Source organism: Balaenoptera acutorostrata, chromosome 15 (assembly GCF_949987535.1).
Source record: "Balaenoptera acutorostrata chromosome 15, mBalAcu1.1, whole genome shotgun sequence".
NCBI classification, from domain to species: domain Eukaryota; kingdom Metazoa; phylum Chordata; class Mammalia; order Artiodactyla; family Balaenopteridae; genus Balaenoptera; species Balaenoptera acutorostrata.
The window spans coordinates 15,370,968-15,393,170 of record NC_080078.1 but is presented as its reverse complement, the minus strand read 5'-3'; the positions used below and the strand labels follow the sequence as shown (position 1 = coordinate 15,393,170).

Here is a 22,203-nt window from a genome sequence, read left to right as displayed (position 1 = left end):
AGTGCTGCAATGAACATTCGGGTGCATGTGTCTTTTTGAATTACGGTTTTCTCTGGGTATATGCCCAGTAGTGGGATTGCTGGGTCATATGGTAATTCTATTTTTAGTTTTTTAAGGAATCTCCATATTGTTCTCCATAGTGGCTGTATCAATTTACATTCCCACCAACAGTGCAAGAGGGTTCCCTTTTCTCCACACCCTCTCCAGCATTTGTTGTTTGTAGATTTTCTGATGATGCCCATTCTAACAGGAGTGAGGTGATACCTCATTGTAGTTTTGATTTGCATTTCTCTAATAATTAGTGATGTTGAGCATCTTTTCATGTGCTTCGTGGCCGTCTGTATGTCTTCTTTGGAGAAATGTCTATTTAGGTCTTCTGCCCATTTTTGGATTGGGGTGTTTGTTTCTTTGATATTGAGCTGAATGAGCTGTTTATATATTTTGGAGATTAATCCTTTGTCCGTTGATTCATTTGCAAATATTTTCTCCCATTCTGAGGGTTGTCTTTTCGTCTTGTTTATGGTTTCCTTTGCTGTGCAAAAGCTTTGAAGTTTCATTAGGTCCCATGTGTTTATTTTTGTTTTTATTTCCATTACTCTAGGAGGTGGATCAAAAAAGATCTTGCTGTGATTTATGTCAAAGAGTGTTCTTCCTATGTTTTCCTCTAAGAGTTTTACAGTGTCCAGTCTTATATTTAGGTCTCTAATCCATTTTGAGTTTATTTTTGTGTACGGTGTTAGGGAGTATTCTAATTTCATTCTTTTACATGTAGCTGTCCAGTTTTCCCAGCACCACTTATTGAAGAGACTGTCTTTTCTCCATTGTATATCTTTGCCTCCTTTGTCATAGATTAGTTGACCATAGGTGCGTGGGTTAATCTCTGGGCTTTCTATCTTGTTCCATTGATCTATGTTTCTGTTTTTGTGCCAGTACCATATTGTCTTGATTACTGTAGCTTTGTAGTATAGTCTGAAGTCAGGGAGTCTGATTCCTCCAGCTCCATTTTTTTGCCTCAAGACTGCTTTGGCTATTCGGGGTCTTTTGTGTCTCCATACAAATTTTAAGATGATTTGTTCTAGCTCCGTAAAAAATGCCATTGGTAATTTGATAGGGATTGCATTGAATCTGTAGATTGCTTTGGGTAGTATAGTCATTTTCACAATGTTGATTCTTCCAGTCCAAGAACATGGTATATCTCTCCATCTGTTGGTATCATCTTTAATTTCTTTCATCAGTGTCTTATAGTTTTCTCCATACAGGTCTTTTGTCTCCCTAGGTAGGTTTATTCCTAGGTATTTTATTCTTTTTGTTGCAGTGGTAAATGGGAGTGTTTCCATAATTTCTCTTTCAGATTTTTCATCATTAGTGTATAGGAATGCAAGAGATTTCTGTGCATTAATTTTGTATCCTTCAACTTTACCATATTCATTAATTAGCTCTAGCAGTTTTCTTGTGGCAGTTTTAGGATTCTCTATGTATAGTATCATGTCGTCCGCAAACAGTGACAGTTTTACTTCTTCTTTTCCAAATTGTATTCCTTTTATTTCTTTTTCTTCTCTGATTGCCGTGGCTAGGACTTCCAGAACTATGTTGAATAATAGTGGTGAGAGTGGACATCCTTGTCTCGTTCCTGATCTTAGAGGAAATGCTTTCAGTTTTTCACCATTGAGAATGATGTTTGCTGTGGGTTTGTCATATATGGCCTTTATTATGTTGAGGTAGGTTCCCTCTATGCCCACTTTCTGGAGAGTTTTTATCAGAAATGGGTGTTGAATTTTGTCAAAAGCTTTTTCTGCATCTATTGAGATGATCATATGGTTTTTATTCTTCAGTTTGTTAATATGGTGTATCACATTGATTGATTTGCGTATATTGAAGAATCCTTGCATCCCTGGGATAAATCCCACTTGATCGTGGTGTATGATCCTTTTAATGTGTTGTTGGATTCTGTTTGCTAGTATTTTGTTGAGGATTTTTGCATCTATATTCATCAGTGATATTGGTCTGTAATTTTCTTTTTTTGTAGTGTCTTTGTCTGGTTTTGGTATCAGGGTGATGGTGGCCTCATAGAATGAGTTTGGGAGTGTTCCTTCCTCTGCAATTTTTTGGAAGAGTTTGAGAAGGATGGGTGTTAGCTCTTCTCTAAATGTTTGATAGAATTCACCTGTGAAGCCATCTGGTCCTGGACTTTTGTTTGTTGGAAGATTTTTAATCACAGTTTCAATTTCATTACTTGTGATTGGTCTGTTCATATTTTCTGTTTCTTCCTGATTCAGTCTTGGAAGGTTATACCTTTCTAAGAATTTGTCCATTTCTTCCAGGTTGTCCATTTTATTGGCATAAAGTTGCTTGTAGTAGTCTCTTAGGATGTTTTGTATTTCTGCGGTGTCTGTTGTAACTTCTCCTTTTTCATTTCTGATTTTATTGATTTGAGTCCTCTCCCTCTTTTTCTTGATGAGTCTGGCTAATGGCTTATCAATTTTGTTTATCTTCTCAAAGAACCAACTTTTAGTTTTATTGATCTTTGCTCTTGTTTTCTTTGTTTCTATTTCATTTATTTCTGCTCTGATCTTTATGATTTCTTTCCTTGTGCTAACTTTGGGTTTTGTTTGTTCTCCTTTCTCTAGTTTCTTTAGGTGTAAGGTTAGATTGTTTACTTGAGATTTTTCTTGTTTCTTTAGGTAGGCTTGTATAGCTATAAACTTCCCTCTTAGAACCGCTTTTGCTGCATCCCATAGGTTTTGGGTCGTCGTGTTTTCATTGTCATTTGTCTCTAGGTATTTTTTTATTTCCTCTTTGATTTCTTCAGTGATCTCTTGGTTATTTAGTAACGTATTGTTTAGCCTCCATGTGTTTGTCTTTTTTACGTTTTTTTCCCTGTAATTCATTTCTAATCTCATAGCGTTGTGGTCAGAAAAGATGCTTGATATGATTTCAATTTTCTTAAATTTACTGAGGCTTGATTGGTGACCCAAGATGTGATCTATCCTGGAGAATGTTCCGTGCGCACTTGAGAAGAACGTGTAATCTGCTGTTTTTGGATGGAATGTCCTATATATATCAATTAAATCTATGTGGTCTATTGTGTCATTTAAAGCTTCTGTTTCCTTATTTATTTTCATTTTGGATGATCTGTCCATTGGTGTAAGTGAGGTGTTAAAGTCCCCCACTATTATTGTGTTTCTGTCGATTTCCTCTTTTATAGCTGTTAGCAGTTGCCTTATGTATTGAGGTGCTCCTATGTTGGGTGCATATATATTTATAATTGTTATATCTTCTTCTTGGATTGATCCCTGGATCATTATGTAGTGTCCTTCCTTGTCTCTTGTAACATTCTTTATTTTAAAGTCTATTTTATCTGATATGAGTATAGCTACTCCAGCTTTCTTTTGATTTCCATTTGCATGGAATATCTTTTTCCATCCCCTCACTTTCAGTCTGTATGTGTCCCTAGGTCTGAAGTGGGTCTCTTGTAGACAGCATATATATGGGTCTTGTTTTTGTATCCATTCAGCCAGTCTATGTCTTTTGGTTGGGGCATTTAATCCATTCACGTTTAAGGTAATTATCGATATGTATGTTCCTATGACCATTTTCTTAATTGTTTTGGGTTTGTTTTTGTAGGTCCTTTTCTTCTCTTGTGTTTCCCACTTAGAGAAGTTCCTTTAGCATTTGTTGTAGAGCTGGTTTGGTGGTGCTGAATTCTTTTAGCTTTTGCTTGTCTGTAAAGCTTTTGATTTCTCCATCAAATCTAAATGAGATCCTTGCCGGGTAGAGTAATCTTGGTTGTAGGTTCTTCCCTTTCATCACTTTAAGTATATCATGCCACTCCCTTCTGGCTTGCAGAGTTTCTGCTGAGAAATCAGCTGTTAACCTTATGGGAGTTCCCTTGTATGTTATTTGTCGTTTTTCCCTTGCTGCTTTCAGTAATTTTTCTTTGTCTTTAATTTTTGCCACTTTGATTACTATGTGTCTCGGCGTGTTTCTCCTTGGGTTTATTCTGTATGGGACTCTCTGCGCTTCCTGGACTTGGGTGGCTATTTCCTTTCCCATGTTAGGGAAGTTTTCGACTATAATCTCTTCAAATATTTTCTCTGGTCCTTTCTCTCTCTCTTCTCCTTCTGGGACCCCTATAATGCGAATGTTGTTGCGTTTAATGTTGTCCCAGAGGTCTCTTAGGCTGTCTTCATTTCTTTTCATTCTTTTTTCTTTAGTCTGTTCCGCAGCAGTGAATTCCACCATTCTGTCTTCCAGGTCACTTATCCGTTCTTCTGCCTCACTTATTCTGCTATTGATTCCTTCTAGTGTAGTTTTCATTTCAGTTATTGTATTGGTCATCTCTGTTTGTTTGTTCTTTAATTCTTCTAGGTCTTTGTTAATCATTTCTTGCATCTTCTCAATCTTTGCCTCCATTCTTATTCCGAGGTCCTGGATCATCTTCACTATCATTATTCTGAATTCTTTTTCTGGAAGGTTGCCTATCTCCACTTCATTTAGTTGTTTTTCTGGGGTTTTTTCTTGTTCCTTCATCTGGTACATAGCCCTCTGCCTTTTCATCTTCTCTGTCTTTCTGTAACTGTGGTTGTTGGTCCACAGGCTGCAGGATTGTAGTTTTTCTTGCTTCTGTTGTCTTCCCTCTGGTGGTTGAGGCTATCTAAGAGGCTTGATGGGAGGCTCTGGTGGTGGGTAGAGCTGACTGTTGCTGTGGCGGTCAGAGCTCAGTAAAACCTTAATCCACTTGACTGTTGATGGGTGGGGCTGGGTTCCCTCCCTGTTGGTTGTTTTGCCTGAGGCAACCCAACACTGGAGCCTACCCGTGCTCTTTGGTGGGGTTAATGGCAGACTCTGGGAGGGCTCACACCAAGGAGAACTTCCCAGGACCTCTGCTGCCAGTGTCCTTATCCACACGGTGAAACAGAGCCACCACTCGCCTCTGCAGGAGACCCCCCAACACCAGCAGGTACGTCTGGTTCAGTCTCCCCCAGGGTCACTGCTCCTTCCCCTGGGTCCCGATGCACACATTACTTTGTGTGTGCCCTCCAAGAGTGGGGTCTCTGTTTCCCCCAGTCCTGTCACAGTCCTGCAATCAATTCCCACTAGACTTCAAAGTCTGATTCTCTAGGAATTCCTCCTCCCGTTGCCGGACCCCCAGGTTGGGAAGCCTGACGTGGGGCTCAGAACCTTCACTCCAGTGGGTGGACTTCTGTGGTATAAGTGTTCGCCAGTCTGTGAGTCACCCACCCAGCAGTTATGGGATTTGATTTTACTCTGATTGTGCCCCTCCTACCGTCTCACTGTGGCTTCTCCTCTGTCCTTGGATGTGGGGTATCCTCCTTGGTGAAGTCCAGGGTCTTCCTGTCAATGATTGTCCAGCAGCCAGTTGTGATTCTGGTGCTCTCGCAAGAGGGAGTGAGAGCACGTCCTTCTACTCCGCCATCTTGGTTAATCCTCTTTTTTTTTTTTTTTTTAATTTTATTTTATTTATTTATTTTTGGCTGTGTTGGGTCTTCGTTGCTGCGTGTGGACTTTCTCTAGTTGCAGCGAGCGGGAGCTACTGTTCATTGCGTAGGCTTCTCATTGCGGTGGCTTCTCTTGTTGCGGAGCACAGGCTCTAGGTGCGCGGTTTTCAGTAGTTGTGGCTTGCAGGCTCTAGAGCGTAGGCTCAGTAGTTGTGGCACACGGGCTTAGTTGCTCCGCGGCACGTGGGATCTTCCCGGACCAGGGCTCGAACCCGTGTCCCCTGCATTGGCAGGTGGATTCTTAACCACTGTGCCACCAGGGAAGCCCTAGATGCATTCTTTTATATTTTAAATTGACCTTTTATATTACAGAAATATAATGTCACCTCCAGTAAGCCCCTAAACTTTTCTTAGAACCCATAATCTGTCTTTGCCTCTCTGGTAAAAGAGTCTCAAACCGTTCAGGTGGTCAGCGGTCGGTAAATAGCTATTGCTACCAAATCTCATCTCCTCCTCCATTCTCAGTGCCCCTTTGATGGGTGAACAATGTCTTCTCATATCAGAGGTCTGGCACAGATGGAGTACTCTTAGCCCAGTGAAAACAATCCATCTTACCCTGGAAATCTGCTTGCTGAAATTTGCTCAGCCATACCAAACTATATGAAAATCCATTCTAAAATCTCGGCAAGTCATTTTTGTTTGACTCAATCTCCCTCATCTGTTAGAGGGAGATAATAACCCCTGTTCTGCCTCCCTCCTGTGATTGTTGTGACATTAGGTATGTGACGAAGACCTTTCCAAAGAGAGACCCATTCCCACCCTTGAATCTTCTCAGCAGCTTTATTCATTATCTCCAAAAACTGGAGGTAACCCAGATGACCTGCAACTGGTGAATGGATAAACAAAATATGGTCTATACATCCAATGAAATACTACTCAGCAATGAAAGGCAACAAACTAAAAAAAAAAAAAAAAAAGGAACAGGGATGAATCTTGGAAGCAGTATGCTAAGTGAAAGAAGCCAGACCCCAAAAGCTACATACTGTATCATTCAATTTATGTGAATTTATATTCTGGGAAAGGCAAAACTATAGAGACAAACAACAGATCAGTGGTTGCAGAGGCATAGGGGAATTTTAGGGGGTGGTTGATGGAACTGCTCTGTATCTTGATTGTGATAGTGACTACGTGCTTTGTCAAAACTCACAAAACTATACACCAAAAAGAGTGAATTCTCCTGTTTGTGAACTGCACACACAGCAACAGATTTTAAAAGAAAATCTGCTCAGGCTCTCAGGTTAATTCCTTGTAGTTCATGAAAATTCTGTGATGTGTGACTAATAGGATAAGGGTGTATGAGGTGTTCTGGAGCAGGAGAGGGTGAGGGTGGAGCACAGAACCCTATTAGCTAAACCATATGAAACATCTCTTTTCAGGGAGTTTGTCAGGGAGAAAAAGTACCAGACAGAGGCTGAGGTGTTTGGGTGGAGCTTTGTCTTTGAGGACCTTGTCTCCGATGAGCTTAGAAACAAAGCAACCCAGAAAATGCAGGTAAGAGAACCTAGGTTTGCCACTGAGGGGATGGGAGTGGGACCTAGACAGAGGATCCTGTGGGATCTGGGGTCCCCTGGGCCACAGTAGAGAATCAAACCTGAGAACCAGAGGCAGGGAGGAAGCAAGAGAGACCCACCCTGGAAGAGTCAGATGAACACACACTCCCAGGAAGTTCACCCTGTGCTGGTTTCTGTATATAGAGACTCTGTAAAGATGCAGATACACACAGGGTTCAAGGTAGTCCCTGGACCAGCAAGAGAACCCCTTGAGAAGCCTCCCTCCAATACGGGTGGTGAGATTTTGGACACAGCCTCACTTGGACCACCTGAGTCTCAGCCTGAAGTCTCTGCTTTGCCTCCTGGGTGTCAGTCAGGAAGGTGCCCTCGCTGGGTCAGAGCATCTTTTCAGTCGTGTTCCTTCCTTTTTGCAGTCTCTTCTCTGGTGGCTTCCAGTGGAAAGAGCATTCTGGAGGCAGGTAAGGGTTGGTTCCTCTACTTTGTTTTCTACCCCTGTTGACTCTTGGGAGGCCTGGCTTCCTTAGACCCTTGCCCATCTAGAAATACTGAGTTTAAAAGGATGACAGAGAAAGTTCAGGGAAGCAGCCAAGCCACCCTGTTTTCTCTGCCCTAATCCTTTTACCCCTGGCCCATCCCATTTCTCCCTTTCGTCTCATGTTTAGTCCTTCTTTCTGACTCTGGACCTCTCCTCACTCACCAGGCTCTCTCTTCCCACTTCCTTGCTCCATCTGTGGTAAAAGCTGAACTCAGGCACCCTAAGCCTAGCCTTCCTCAGACTTCCACGAGCTCCCAAAAGCTTGTCTCACTTCATCCTGGCTATCAGCCTGCAGGTCCCGGCTCTGGCATCCGAGAGAAACTGGAGCTCCCCGTGGTACACGTGAGCTGGAATGATGCCCGTGCCTACTGTGCTTGGCGGGGGAAACGGCTGCCCATTGAGGAAGAGTGGGAGTTTGCTGCCCGAGGGGGCTTGAAGGGTATAGAGATGCTAAGCGATTTCCCTTTTTTCTTTCTCCCCATCCTGCCTTGCATGGGGGGCTTTAAAGGGCAGGACAGGTTTGTGCTCCCTAGAGCAGTGCTGCTTACACTGTGTAGCGATGGACCAGTTGTTGGTGGTGTTATTTCTAGTCCGTCTCAGACCAATACTTCCATAAAATAGCATAAAAATTAATAACTGGAAAATGGAATGAAAAAACCAGACATATATTTTTTTTAATTGTTGCAGAGTCTACAGACATGTTCCATTTCAATAAGTATAATCAGAACAACATAGCATAGGGAAAAAGAAAAGGATTACCTACACTGTATACCTTTTCCATAGCTGTATAGGGATTAATATAACATTGCTATTTGCTTATAACTTTGTTAGTTTGCAATCCTAGCTAAACAAAGTTAGAGTGAAATAGCAATTTCCCATATTCAACACCTCTACACAGTCTTTGAATGAACACTGGCTATACCAATAGTCAAAGTTATGAATGTGATAAATGAGGTTGCTTGTTCATTTATCCAGTCTAAGTCTAACGAACAAGTTTCTCAATGCTTACTCTCAATTTCTGTACTTATCCCAGCATGAGCTCGTAACAGATAGTTTGCAGAATGGCATTGGTCAGAACTACACCTAGAATTGTCCTGTCCTGGAGCAAATCAGAAGCCAGGGCCTCCGAGTGCAATACTGTGAGTGGAAGGGAGGGGCGTGGGAAGTAAAAGTAAGTAATCTTACTCTTCTGTTCTCATCACTTCCTCACTTACTTTCGGCTGCCTCGCTCTTTCTGCCTTTCCCTTCTTTGCCAACTCCTCACCTCTCCCTCCTCCGCTGTCTCCTTGCCCTCCTGGCAGGTCAGGTTTACCCCTGGGGAAACGAGTTCCAGCCAAACCGCACCAACCTGTGGCAGGTAAGACACACGTTCCTCACTCCTGTCCCTTCTCAGAGTGTTGATTGAGACCTGCTGTGGGCTAGACACTGTGTTAGGCTGTGGGACTCAGAGGCCTTCGTGTTCTAATGGAACTGAAAGCTGGTAAAGGGGTAAAGCAGAAGACAGCGTGGTGGGGCTGTATAGTGAAGATGTGCAGCGTGTGCTGGGGGCTGTGCTGGGAGTGTGCTCTCTTGTGCTGCAAGAGCAGGGCGTGACTTCACAGTGAACATGCCATTTGAGCTGAGTGAACCGGAGTTTGCCACGAGAAAAGTGGAGGAAACAACATGCCTGTCAGCAGTGGATTAGGAAAGGGTGCTGTGTGTTCAGAGACATGCCAGACTCGGAGAGGCTAGCGCACAGGGAAACAGGAGGTATCGGAGATGAAGTAGGCAGTGGATTGGAGGCAGATTATGAAGGACCAGGGGTGCCAAGATGTGGTTTTAGATTTTACCCTCCAGGCAGTGGGGAGCCGACAGAGGCCTTGAAACGGGAGCGACAACATCATTTTGATTTGGGGGATGCTGATTGTTGAAAATTTGTGTGGGATCAAATGAAGTAGAGCTGCAGGAGGTCTCTGAATCCAAGGCTGCGGCCATGGCCCGGGCATGTGAACACTTGCATGAAGTGGAAGTGAAATCGAGAGGAAGCCAGGTGGGAGACGCCAGCCTGAGAGGAGAGACAGGGTTTGGTACTTCGCCAAACATAGAGGAGTGGAAGAGAGAAGGACTCAAGCATGAATCCAAGCTTGGGCAAGAGGGTGCTGGTGTGACCATTATCCAGAATAGATAATATGCATGTTGGGGGTCAGAGGGATAGAACTTGGTCAGTTTAGGATCAGCCTAGCTTAAGCTGCCTTTGGGTCATGGATATGCTCAGTAAGAGGTTGAAAGTATGAGTTTGGAGCTTAGGACAGAGGTCTGGGTCGGAGCAACTGGTTTGGAGTCAACAGCATACACTGTAGGCAGGAGTGACATCCCCCAGGGGGACTCTGCAGCATGAGGGGAGCCCAGCACCAGCATTTTAGGGTGAAGCCTTGAAAAGGGCCTGAGGGGTAGACTGACCTTTTAGATGATCTTGGGATCAGAGCTTTGCAAAAAGTCTTATCTGACTTATTCACCATGGGATCTTTGATAAATTAACTGTTTTGAGTCTCAGTTGCTAGTTTTTTTTTTGTTTGTTTTTGTTTTTGTTTTTTTTTTTGGCTGTGTTGGGTCTTCGTTGTGGTGCGCGGGCTTCTCATTGCGGTGGCTTCTCTTGTTGTGGCACATGGGCTCTAGGAGTGCAGGCTTCAGTAGTTGTGGCACACGGGCTCAGTAGTTGTGGCTTGCGGGCTCTAGAGCGCAGGCTCAGTAGTTGTGGCGCATGGGCTTAGTTGCTCTGCGGCATGTGGGATCTTCCCGGACCAGGACTCGAACCCGTGTCCCCTGCATTGGCAGGTGGATTCTTAACCACTACACCACCAGGGAAGTCCCAGTTGCTAGCTTTTTAAAGGGAGAGAATACTTGCCTCACAACCTGGTCAGCATTAAAGACATAGATGTAGCAGCCCTAGCACATAGTTGGCGATGAGTAAATTGTGGCCCCTTCATCTTCCCTTTCATAAGATCAGCCTCCATAGAGCAGGGGCAGCTGAACTCCAATTTCAATGAGAAGCAGAATGAACAGGTTGAACAAATTGCATCAGCAAATACAGGTTACTTTTCCAGAATTTTGGCGGTAAAAAGCAGGAGGTGAGGAAGGCAGGGTCAGAGCAGATGAGGGAGAGTTAAGCCTGTTGGTGGTAGAAGGGAAAGCGATGGTACAGGGGAGCACAGGATGAGCATCCTGGTTCCTGAGGAGACGGGTGCAGGTCATGGAGGAGGGGAGGCAGAGCCTTTCTTCTCAAGGCACATGGGGAGGAAGTCGAGAAAGTGGGAGTGGGGCAGGCTGGTGTGGACACAGGGGAAACGACACACTTCCTAATCCAGCCAGGAGGTCATGGTGGAGGACATGAGGCAGCTGGTTTGGGAGCTCAGGGTGGGAACCTCGGGTCACTGCCCCGTGCCCTTCCCCATACTGCAAGATGGCCTTGGTTTAAACTCCTCTGGGCAGGTGGGAGCAGCTGCCTTGGGACAGGATGGTAAATCTTTTAGTCTAAATTTCTCCCCCCTCAGGGAAAGTTCCCCAAGGGTGACAAGGCTGAGGATGGCTTCCACGGAGTCTCCCCGGTGAACGCTTTCCCCCCACAGAACAACTACGGTAAGATTGCTCATCGGGTTGCTGTCAGCATTCACAGCTTCGTTGATGGGACGGTCCTGCCTGAAAGATGAGGTGGAGAGAAGCAGCACTGGGAAGCATTAGCTCCCCAGGGCCGTCGATGGCCAGGAGGGGCGGGGGTGGCGCTCCCCAGCCTGGGCCAGACCCGCCGCTGTGCTTCAGGGCTCTCTGACCTCGTGGGCAACGTGTGGGAGTGGACAGCGTCACCATACCAGCCTGCCGACCAGGACATGCGTGTCCTCCGGGGGGCGTCCTGGATCGACACGGCGGACGGCTCTGCCAATCACCGGGCCCGGGTCACCACCAGGTGAGGGGCTCGGTAGCTGGGGGCTGAGGGTCTGGGTCCTGGTCTCCCAGAGCACAGGTGGCACCAGATCTGGCATGGCCGCCGCTGCCGTGCCTCCCCCTCCACTGGGGGCTGTGGGTACAGAAGAGGAAGCAAGCCACACTTGCCATGAAAAGCCAAGAGCCCAGGACTGCTGGTGCCTTTTCCTGCCAGCAGTCAGCACCAAGGCAGACTCTGTGTCCAGCATCTTAATTATGTGGTTTCCCCTCTTGTCCTCAGAGCTAGGCTTGCAGAGAGAGGGAAGTGGAATGGCCACATCAATAGGTCATGGCCAGGGGCCATGGAAATATTGACTCTTCCAACGAGTGTGCACATGAAAAGTCATTTTCTACAGCCATTTGTTTTACAATCAAGAAAAAATAGGCTCAGGAAGGTCCTGGAACCTGCTCTTTTCACACAGATGGCTAGTGGTGGCACCTGAATGGTAGAGTCCCCGCCTCCCGAGTCCCCTTCTAGGACTTTCTACTTTGTTCATCTGTAGATTTATTTTGGTTAATCTCCCTGCAACTCCTCCTGCTCCTGGGTTCTGTAAGGACTGTAGAGAAGCCACTGTTCCTGTGGCCTCAGGGTATCAGGTTTGCAGGCATTTGATACATTGAGCCCCCTGGATTTTCCTCACCTTTTTCTTTAGGACAAAGTAGTGGAGAAAGTATTGGCCTGGGGACCAGGAAACTGGGTTTGCCACTGATTCTGTTGTGCCACTGAAGCCGTGGTTGACCTTGGGCAAGACATTTAAATCTTTCTAGTGTCTGACTCTGGGTCTGTGAGATGGTGAACAAAACCCTCCTTCCAGAGCAGTAAGGGAAATGGCAAATGAAGGAATACATGTGAAACTTCTTTGGAAAGTGTGAGGTACTGATTGGTGCTATGATAGTCTCACTTCTTGCCGACAGGTTTTCTTCGGCTGAGTTATCCTAAACTACCAACAGTCAAAGTTATTACTTGTGGCCTTTCCTTCCTTCCAGTTCAGTCTCTCAGGACCACCCTCACTTCCTCCACTCTGTCCCAAGGGCCCTTCTTACCCCTTTCCCCAAGGAACGGCACACCCTCAGGCCCTACCCTCACACTAGGTTCCTTTCCAGGCTGTGTATGCCCCCCCACCAGTCCTCAGGCGCCCCAGACCACAGCAGGCCCTGGGAGCTGGAGCAGGAGAGTTGGGTAAGGCCCCGGGTCCCTTTCTCAACAAATGTCCGTTGTCTCTCCCCTTCTCTGGTGGCAGGATGGGCAACACTCCAGATTCAGCCTCAGACAACCTAGGCTTCCGCTGCGCTTCCAGCGTAGGCCGACCACCTGGGGAGCTGTGAGCACCCACACAGAGACGAGAGGAGTCCCCCGTGGCACTCCCTGGCCACATGCCAAACACAGCCAAACTCGGGACTGCGTCCATCCCCTCCCCCATCCTCTGCGGCAGGCACCTCTCCCCCGGGCAGGAAAGGACCCTGACCTCCGCGGAGGGGCGCCACTGTCTCTTGGAGAAGGGGCCCAACTTACTGATTGTGCCCAGGAGCCGGATGTTTCTCTTAGAGGTCAAATATTGACCTTGTGGGGGCCACATACTCAAAACAGTTGGGGCACAGTGCTCTGAAAGGCAGTTTGTGAAAAAATTTTAAATCTGCTCCCTCCTCCTTTCTCGCTGTCTGACCCGGGGACCTGACATTGTTTGCTCAAGGCAGAATTTCCCCAGGTCTCCTTATTTTCCCGGCAAGTTGCTGTAGAAGGAAAATGATTCCTTCATTTGCTTTATTTGTGGGGTTTCATGCACCTCCAAGGGAACCTAGTTTCCACCGTATGTGAAATGCAGTTCTGTGGGCTCTTTAAAGCACAATGTCAGTCTTAAAAGGGTCTAGGAGAACGACGGATTTACCAGGCGCAACTGCGTATCATGGGAGGCACAGAGTGAATAATACTCCACAAAGACAAACAGCAGAAGCTTCCCTTTCTATTAATAGTTATGTAAGGGCTGCCCTATGCCTCTAAAAACATGGCCCCAGAGAAGAACCTGCTCCCGTGGTGTCACTGGACTTTGTGAGGTCAGTAAAATCTCCTGTGATTGCGATTCTCAGACTGTTCTCTTTCATCCTCACCCTGGGAGCCTAAAGGCGGTGCACCGAGTGTCGTTAACTGTGGGCCTCCCGTGAGGACAAGCGGACATGGTGGTGTGGCTGGGCCACGGAGAGGCAGGGTGCTCCTGGTTCTGGACCACAGCTGGTCCCCCACCCCGTGGGCCTGGCTCCAACTGCACTGACCACCGCGTGACGCCTCCAAGACGGGAGAGTGGCCCCAGCTCCTGGGGTCCGGGCCGGGGCCAAGTGCCCCCTCTGGACAGAGGCCTCTACACGCTCTCACTCCTGTGCCCTCCATATCGGTGGCTTCTCCTCCCGGCCTGACCCCCGTCCCACCTGCCCTGCCGGCCTGCCCGTCAGTAGCCCTCCTCAGCCAGGGAGAGGAGCACAGCCTTGGGTGTGTTCTCGAAGAGCGCCGCCCGGTTCTGCTGCTGCCCCTTCTTCACCCAGTGGCCATAGATCCGGAAAGCGTAGGCGTCGATGAGTCGCCGCAGGGGCCGGAGGGCATAGGGGTCTCGGATGACGATCTCCCGGGTCACGGGCTTCACCCGGCGGTACTGGTAGTAGATCCGCACGGAAGCCAGCACCGTCAGGGCGATCACCTGCGGAGGGCCTGGCCTGAGAGCTGGACCCGCCCCGCGGCCTGTTTCCTTCCCAGTCCGTGATGGCAGGCCCTGAGCTTGTTTGCCACGAACGCTTGTGTGGTTTCCGCTGGGCCTGTCCTAGCGTTCCCACCCCCCACCCCCGATACCCCCATTCCCACCCGACCAGCAGGCGCAGGGCTTAAGGCTGTCGGAGCCAGAAGCCAGAAGTTGAGCTGCAACCATCACAGGGCTGGGCGGGAGGAGAAGGGTGGGTGCTCTGGAAACCATGTGGGCGTAAGGAGTCCCCAAGAAGGGCACCAGGAGCTCGGACTTCAGGGGCCTGCGGCACCTGCCCCGGGCCCCTGAGTGGCAGGCGAGCTTAAGTACCTTGAACTTCCCCCGGGGGCTGAAGTGACGCACTTCCTCCACCGTGTACTGCTGGAAGAAGGGATGCGCTAAGGCCTCTTCTGCCGAACAGCGGCCTTTGGGGCTCACCACCAAGAAGCGGGAGACCTGAGAGAACGAGACAGAACGGAAGACGTCTATGGGGGGTCCCTCCTGGCAGGGCCTCCATCCCGTGGCATGCACGGTACACTCCCCTCTCCCCACTGTACTTGCCCCTCGCCTGACCCCCGAGCCAGGAGGCCTTTCCTCTCACCAAGTCCTTCACAGTGTCCGAGTAATCATCCCATTCTGGTGAGCCAAACTGGTAGCTGCCACTCATGATCATCCTCAACATCAGCATCTGCTTGCGGTGCCAGAAGGGTGGGGAGCCGGCCAGCAGGGTGTACATGATGACCCCTGTGCTCCACCTGGCACCGGGCGGCGGGGAGGAAGGCAGGAGGGCCAGCTGGAGCTCCCACCGCGCCCTCCTCCCCAGCCAGGTGATCCCGGCCGTGGGGGCATCCCTGTCCCTCCGGGTCACCTCCCTCCCCCCAACACACTCACATGTCCACCTCCTTCCCATAGCCAGGGTGGTCATCATCCATGGAGCACTCAATGATCTCAGGGGCCAGGTAACTGGGCGTCCCACAGACCTCTGCAGGGACAGTTTCCATCAGAACAGGTCAGCAGAGGCACTTGGAAGAGGAAAGCCCAAAGAGACAATGGAGAAGGAACCGACGTGGTGTCTGGGCTGGGACTCTCTGAACACGGGCCTGGCCCAGGGCCAAGGGCAGAGCCAGGGTGCTGGGTCCTGTGGCCACCCGATGGGGGACCGTCAGTGGCCTGGTCACTTCTAGCTGTCCTGGCCTGGAATGCAGGCAGTGGGAACTTGGCTCAGCCTAGTCCGGGGAAGAAACACCCAGCCCTGAAATGGTAGGATTTTTATTCTGGGGGGGGGAAACCCAGGCAACCTCTGTTCCTAGGAGAGCTGAGGAGAGAGCCTGAGCCCCTGACATGGGCCAAGGCCATGTTACCGGACCTCGCAGCTTCTTTCCTGGGTCCAGCTGGCAGGAAAAGCCAAAGTCTGTGAGCTTGATGTTCATGTCATCATCCAAGAGGATGTTCTCAGGTTTCAGATCCCGATGCACGATGTTGAGTTTGTGCAAGGTGAAGATCACCTCTAGCAGGGCTCTCATGATCTTTCTGGGGTGGGACAGGAACAGGTTACTTTCATCTGCTACTCTGCAGGGTCAGGTAACAGGCAGGGACACCAAAGCCCATAAGCCAGCTGGACTGCAAGTGAGGGAGGACTCAAGACAGGCCAGGCCTACCTTGGCTGAGTCAAGGAGGAAAGGAGGCCACCAAAGCCAGCGGAGCACACTGCCCACCCAGACGGGCGCATGCCACGCCTCCTCCAAGACCACGGTGCCTAAGCAAGGGACTCAGGCCGGAAGTAGGGAGAGGGGCAAGTGGACCCCACCTGGTTTCCTTCTCACTCAGGGTGACCTTCTCAGTGAGGTAATCAAAGAGCTCCCCTCTCTTCATCCTGTGGGGACAGAGGGTTTGTAGCTGGATGTGCCCCAAGGCTACCCCCTCCTTACCCTGCTCCCAGAACACTGTTTCTCACCCTAACACCTCCAGGGGCAAAGTGGGCTGCTCCCCACAAAGGACCAAGGTCTGTGGGGAGGAGCTAGGGAAGTGAGTGGAGAGGCTGTCTCGGAAGGTTGAAAGAAGAACGAGACTGGGGGCTGGGGGATGGCACCAGTGCGAAGGTCCCCCCGTGTGTGGCAGTGACAGCATGGACTGGGATCCCTCAGGGTCAAAGTCAGGGTTGGGAGGGGGGAGAGGGAACTTGAGCCACTGGCACAAGGCCCCAGACCCACATCAGAAGGACAGGAGTATCCTGGTTTTCCCCAGGAACAAACAGAAGCAACAGTAGTGATGGAAGAACAGTTTTACCTATTTTAGGATTTCTTAGGATTAAGAATTGCGGTTCCATTTTCTCACTTGGGATGATCTAGAAAGAGGTTTCTGCTAGAATCATCTAGTTATACCCTGAAGGGCAATTTGGGGCAGCATTAAAAATAGCTTCCCCAAGCAACTTCTTCAAAGGTTAGAGACATTTGAGCTGCCCCCAAGGACTCTACAGGACAGTGCCACCGAACAGAGTTGAGACAGCTAGAGCTGGGCAAGTCCGGAGGGGTCCTAGGAAAGTTAAATAGGAAAGGTGCATCCTGCCTGCCCCTCCAGGAAAAGCAGCGCCCAAGGGAAGAATTCTGGCCAGTATCTGAGGGAGGCAAGAAAATCCTTGAACTTAACTGGTGGGGCGGGGAGTTGAGTTCTGTTTGAGGAGCAACCCAGGAATTACAGAAGTGAGCCTTGTTTCATACACGATTGGTACTGTGTCCCTAAAAGGCAGTGTGTGCCTCCAGTTTTGATCACTTTAATTCCATTTTAAACACGCTAGGAGAACTCACTAATAGCAGCAGCAGCAAAAAGATTTACCAGTCAACAACACTGGGACCCTGCAAGGTCCATCAGCAGGCTCCTGCCTTCCTGGAGCTGGTGGTTGAATTGTACACACAGGCCAAGTTAAATTGTGTCTCCAAGAAAAACTTAACACTGCACATGTTCAGTATGACTACACAATGAAGTGTTCCAGCAATACAAAATCTGCTTGAATAATCTTCTCAAGTAAAGCTAGTCCCTAAATTAGCAGTTATGTATGGAGAAGTCAAGACCGCTCTCCAACAATGATTCGTGCAACAGAGGTGTGTGTCCTTTAGTGAGGACTCAATGGAGTGGGGGCATGGGAGCTGGAGAGTTCCCTTCCTTGGGAACCTTTTCCAGTAAAAACGGTAAGAAGTCTGAGGGCACGGTTCACAGAACACTTTGTGTTGTTCGAATTTGATGCTTGGAGCCTGGTGAGATGGACAGTATCGTTTTTCCTTTCCTGAGAAAACAGAGGCTCTCACAGCTAAAAGGCCCGCTGGTCCCTGGGGGCAGAGGGCCCTGTGACAAGGAGCTCATCTCAATAGGCCTGTTGGTGCACAAACATGGTGACATGTTGCTGTTGATGCTGCTGCTGACGACAACGATGATGACGTCAATCTTTGAACCACATCCCAAATACAATCTCTACCACCTGTCTCCCTGCTGGGCCTCTTGCCCCCATATTGCTGGCTTCCTCCTTTCCACTCTTGCCTCCTTACAGTCAGTGGGATCCTTTATAAAAGTAAGTCAGATCACATCACCCTCCTGCCCTTGGCCCTCCAAAAATTCTTACCTCCAAAATGCCTGCATAATCTGCTTTTTGGTACGGACTGACCTTGCATCCTGCCATCGCCACAGGCTTGCTCCACTCCCCAATCCTGACTTTCTTGCCGAGCCTCAAACATGCCAAACCCACCCCTGCCGGGCCCCTGCTCTGGCCGTTCCCTCTGCTAGAGGCTCCTTCTCCAGGTCTTGGCTCAGATCCCTCCCTCCCTTCATCCAGGTCTCTGCTCAGGTCACCTCCTGGAGAGCATTCCCTGCCCACTCCCTCTGACCCCTGCTCAGCTTTACATATATGTGTAACTCTGTGTGTGTTTTATGACTTGACTGCTTTCTGTTCACGCCCTGTGAAAATTAGTGCATGAAGTAGGATTGCGTATCCTCAACGTCTAGAATAAGTATTGAAGGACCACCATGGTCATCATCATGGTAGTTCATAATTATTAGCATTTACATTGTGCCAGTCACTGTGCCGTTATTCCTCCTGCGACACCGATGGGAAAGCTGATACTGACAGAAGTCATCCAGCCCATAAGTGATGGACCCAGGATCTAAAACCTGGCAGCCTGACTCCAGGGGCTGATCTGCCTAAAGCGTCTGTGGCCTTATTTGGCATCCACGGTGTCAGGGGCTGGCTGCTCGTCTCCAGGAAGCCCTGGGTGGGGGACTACAATAGAAGCCTCTCCAATAGGCCCCAGGCCTGGGTACTTACAGATCAAACACCAAGAAGAAGAAAGTGTTGGTCTCATAAGTGTCCTTCAGCTGTACTGAAATGGAAATGGCTCACTCGTCTCAGGCAACAGAGGAACCCAGGCGGGGGCAGTGGAGGCGCGGGGGGAAGGGGACTAAGGCCGCTGTAGCCGGACTCAGAAGCCGGAAGGGGTATCGCGATGGTGTTCAAAGGAGGCGCACCAGGGGAGGGGGCACCCAGGGACTTCACACTCCCATTCCCGCACCTGCACCCAGCCCTGCCTGTCACCCCTTCTGTGGGGCTGGAAGAGGAGGCTTAGAGCTGACTCCCGGGAGCAGTGAGGGTGGAGCCGGGAGCCTCAAGCCTCTGGGCACTGGGCTTTCAGGGCCTCGGGGTGCAGGAGACACTGGTGGTTCTGGCTAGCTGCACTGGGGCCACACTCCCCGGCTTGGGTTATCAGAGCAGACCCATGGCAGGGCACCACGCCGCGGCTCGGGGCCGTCACTCACTGATGTTGGGGTGTCCTGAGACCTTGTGCAGGATGTCCACCTCCTTCTGCGTGGCCTCTCGCAGCTCCTGCACCTCCTCGGAGCTGAAGCTGCCCCCACCCGTGACGTCAATGATCTTCACAGCGTACTCCTGGCGTGTGGGCTTGTGGATGCAGCGCCTGACAACGCTGCTTATTCCCCTGGGGGTGCAGAGGACAGATCATCCCCGGGCCCCCTCAGCCCAGGGGGAGGCCCAGATCCAGGCCGCAGCAGAGATGTCCTGCCTTGTCCCCCAGCTCCCTGTGAGCTTTGGGGGACGGTAGGATGAAGAAGGCACAGAGAGGGCGATTTGCCTGGAGCCCAAGAGGAGGAAGCCTGCTCTGGGGCCTCCTAGCTCCTAGTTCAGTGCTCTTTCTCAGCACGGAGGAAGAAGCTGCACCCTCTCAGGGCCATAAGCTTCTCTCTGACACCTGATTCCTGACCCTGGCCCCAAACTGGGGGAGCTCCTTGCTGGGAGAGGTCTCTAATCTGGGTGCTCTTATACCCGCTTCCTCCATCCTGGTGCAGGAGGGCAGGACCCCGAACTGAGAGATTCTCCAAGTGGACAGTGCTCTCAGGATGGAAATGGGGTCAGTGCTCAGGGTCAAGCAGAGATGGATCCCGCCCGCAGTGCCGGCTGGAGCCCAGGACAGAACTTCATGGGGAAGGTCCGGGCCTTACCTGCCCAGGATCTCCTTGGGCTCGTAGTTCTCATAGAAACCCTGTGCGGAACGGGAGTCCGGCAGTGCCTTGTCCTGGGTCATGTTCAGCTCCTTAAAGAGGGGAACAGAAAGAAGCGGTGCAGCCTTCCTGACCTGGGGGATGTGCTCTTTGAGGGCTGAAACCGTTTCTCCCTTTTTTTTTTTTTTGGCTGCACCGCACAGCATGCGGGATCTTAGTTCCTTCCTCTGGTAATCAGGAACCCAGAGGAACCAGGGATCTAACCCGTGCCCCCTGCGCTGGAAGCGCGGAGTCTTAACCGCTGGACCGCCAGGGAAGTCCCTCTCCCTCATCTTCGTATTTCCTGGCATAGGTCTGGCCTCTTGTGAATATTCAAAATAAATGTTTATGAATTTTTAAAAAAGCTTTGGAAAGAGCCCAACTTGCTCCTCCCCACTGGGCTGTAAGCTCTCGTAAACCCAGGTGACCACGTGGCTCCCGGCATGTTCTCGTTGTTGGTTGTTGCTCCCCGATAGGAGCCATAGATGGGCAGCCAGCCCCAAGCTCAGGCTCGAGGCAGGAATCGGGCCACCAGGCTGCAAGGTTAGTTCTGACAGGGCCAGCACACGCTTGGTTTTAGAAAGCGCCACCGAGAAATTCTGCAAAGGACAAATTAAAGTGCTCTTTCCTCTCTGAGGCGACGAGGCTGGTCCTGCTTTTCCTCGGCCTGCTCTCTGCACTTCTGGAAAAGGTGAGAAGCTTCATGGTTTCATTTTCAAATAGGCTGCTCCCATAACCTCTCCTTATCTCCCCCACTTGTAACTGTCCTACCCAGAAAACACCCCTCCTCCTGGGACAGCCTTGCTGTGCTTCCCATTGCTGCTTCCTCACCCGTTCCGCCCTTAGTTTTTGTGATCACTGTCCCCCCTTGACCCTTCCTTCCTTCCTTCCTTCTGTCCTCCCTCCCTCCCTCCCTCCCTCCTTCCTTCCTTCCTTTCATACTCAGAGAAGTACTGTGCCAGGTGCTCTGATGCAGAGTTTGATGGGTGAGTCCTGGTCCCAGCCTCTGGTATCACTTGTTGTCTCACCTCTATCCCACCGTGATCATCTCTAGATCATCCCAACCATCCCTCCCCACTGTGCCCAGTGCAGGTGTGTCGCAGGTGCTGCTCCGTAGATGTAAGTCAATGGCTGGAGGTGTCCCTTTGGTCCAGGTTCCTGCCAGCAGGATGGTCGTGTCCTCAGAATGCCCTGTGTCCTACCTAATGATGGCCAATGAGCCCTGAGTGGTCCTGCTGCAGTGTGGGGCACAACGGAGCCAGGACACTCAGGCCTAGACCCAGAGGAGCTGGCCGGCTTTGCTTCAGGAACATAGAGGCCACTGGGTATGGAACTCCTACCTCACACCGAGGACTTGAGGAATGGAGAAAATTCTGTACCAACAGGAAGAGGGGCAGATAGAAAATGGGCACGAGCTGCCTCTCAGCAGGGCCAAAGATGCCTCCGGTCCCATTTCCACCGCCCTTTCTGGGTCCAAGAAGGTCTGGCCTGTCAAAGAGGCCAATTTGCTGACCAGCCAAGCAGCAGCCCTGGCTGCCTCGGGACAGGCCGGCTGTTCTAGGAAGGCTGGAGTCCCCACTGCTGGGTGCCTGGTTACCAGAGGAAGGATGAGAATAACAACAGTGTCCTCTGCCAGCAGCAGGCTCTGGAGCTGCCTCTGCTCCACCCCCGTCAGCAACCCCAGCTGAGCACCGCAGTGTCTGTTCCCCACAAAAACTAGCCCAGTCCCTGGTAAGCCCTTTAAAGTTCCCACGAGGGGCATCTGTTCCCCCTCCTCCCCCCACCTCCCAAAGCTGGGCAAGGAAAGTTCTCTCCTTCCTGCAGCCCTCCTTGCACAGACGGTGTATGTGGACCCAGGCCGGGATGCCGTCCCATCAGGGCCCGTTCCCTGGCACAACCGGCCCCACTGAGCCCCAGCAGCACTCCCGTCTCCTGGGGTGGGCGGCGGAGGTCTATCTTGCCTCATCCCCTTACTCTAGGCCTAACCTGGGGCCAACTTTGTGCCTCTGTCCACTGCCCCCGCCTGCATTCCCCATGCCTTACTGAAGATGCCTTTGGAAAGGGTCCCCAAATGGGAGTAGGTAGCCTGGTCCTTTTTGGAACATGACATCCCTCCCTGAAACTTAGAGAATCAGTGCTGCCACTCTTCTGGGCCCATGTGCCTTCAGAAGCAGGGAGAGGTGGGTCTAATGGATGTGGGGGGTTCTGTCTTCTCTACGCCACAGCCTCTCCTGCTCCCCACCCAGCTACTCACCTCTATGTCCTCGCAGGCCCTGGAATGAACGTGACAGGAATCCCAAAGGTCCAGGAGCCCCCTGGGGACAGGGGACAACAGAGAGCTGAAGCGTGTCCCGAGCAGACGCTTGTGGCCAGAACAGGATATCTTGCTGCTGTTCCTTCAGGCTTTGCTACTTGAG

General features: G+C 50.2%; 2 protein-coding genes across 6 annotated transcripts in view; one reads left to right on the top strand and one right to left on the bottom strand.

Annotated features, from left to right (window-relative positions):
- The window catches only part of SUMF2 (sulfatase modifying factor 2), a 19,857-nt gene extending 6,257 nt beyond the window's left edge, over positions 1-13,600 (top strand). The window contains exons 3-9 of one of the 4 annotated variants that reach the window (XM_007186492.2): positions 6,896-7,010; positions 7,444-7,488; positions 7,854-8,004; positions 8,867-8,922; positions 11,096-11,180; positions 11,361-11,505; positions 12,764-13,600. In XM_007186492.2, the coding sequence (XP_007186554.1) occupies positions 6,896-7,010; positions 7,444-7,488; positions 7,854-8,004; positions 8,867-8,922; positions 11,096-11,180; positions 11,361-11,505; positions 12,764-12,848 (682 nt within the window). In that variant the 3' untranslated portion in view covers positions 12,849-13,600. Of the gene's footprint in view, positions 1-6,895; positions 7,011-7,443; positions 7,489-7,730; positions 8,005-8,866; positions 8,923-11,074; positions 11,181-11,360; positions 11,506-12,763 lie in introns of all 4 variants that reach the window. The other 3 variants (XM_057528425.1, XM_007186489.2, XM_057528424.1) reach the window with 3 other exon arrangements.
- On the bottom strand, positions 13,464-22,203 carry PHKG1 (phosphorylase kinase catalytic subunit gamma 1). Of its 2 annotated transcripts, XM_057528423.1 has the most exons (11): positions 22,041-22,184; positions 21,127-21,375; positions 19,748-19,839; positions 19,049-19,227; positions 18,561-18,615; positions 16,056-16,121; positions 15,615-15,778; positions 15,140-15,230; positions 14,850-15,003; positions 14,579-14,704; positions 13,464-14,209 (listed from the first exon to the last, which is right to left on the bottom strand). In XM_057528423.1, the coding sequence occupies exons 3-11, from the start codon at positions 19,828-19,830 to the stop codon at positions 13,964-13,966; spliced, it is 1,164 nt and encodes a 387-aa protein (XP_057384406.1). In that variant the 5' UTR covers positions 19,831-19,839; positions 21,127-21,375; positions 22,041-22,184; the 3' UTR covers positions 13,464-13,963. The 2 variants fall into 2 exon arrangements, with proteins under 2 accessions (XP_057384406.1, XP_007186550.1); XM_007186488.3 differs by lacking the exon at positions 21,127-21,375 and having other exon boundaries at positions 22,041-22,203.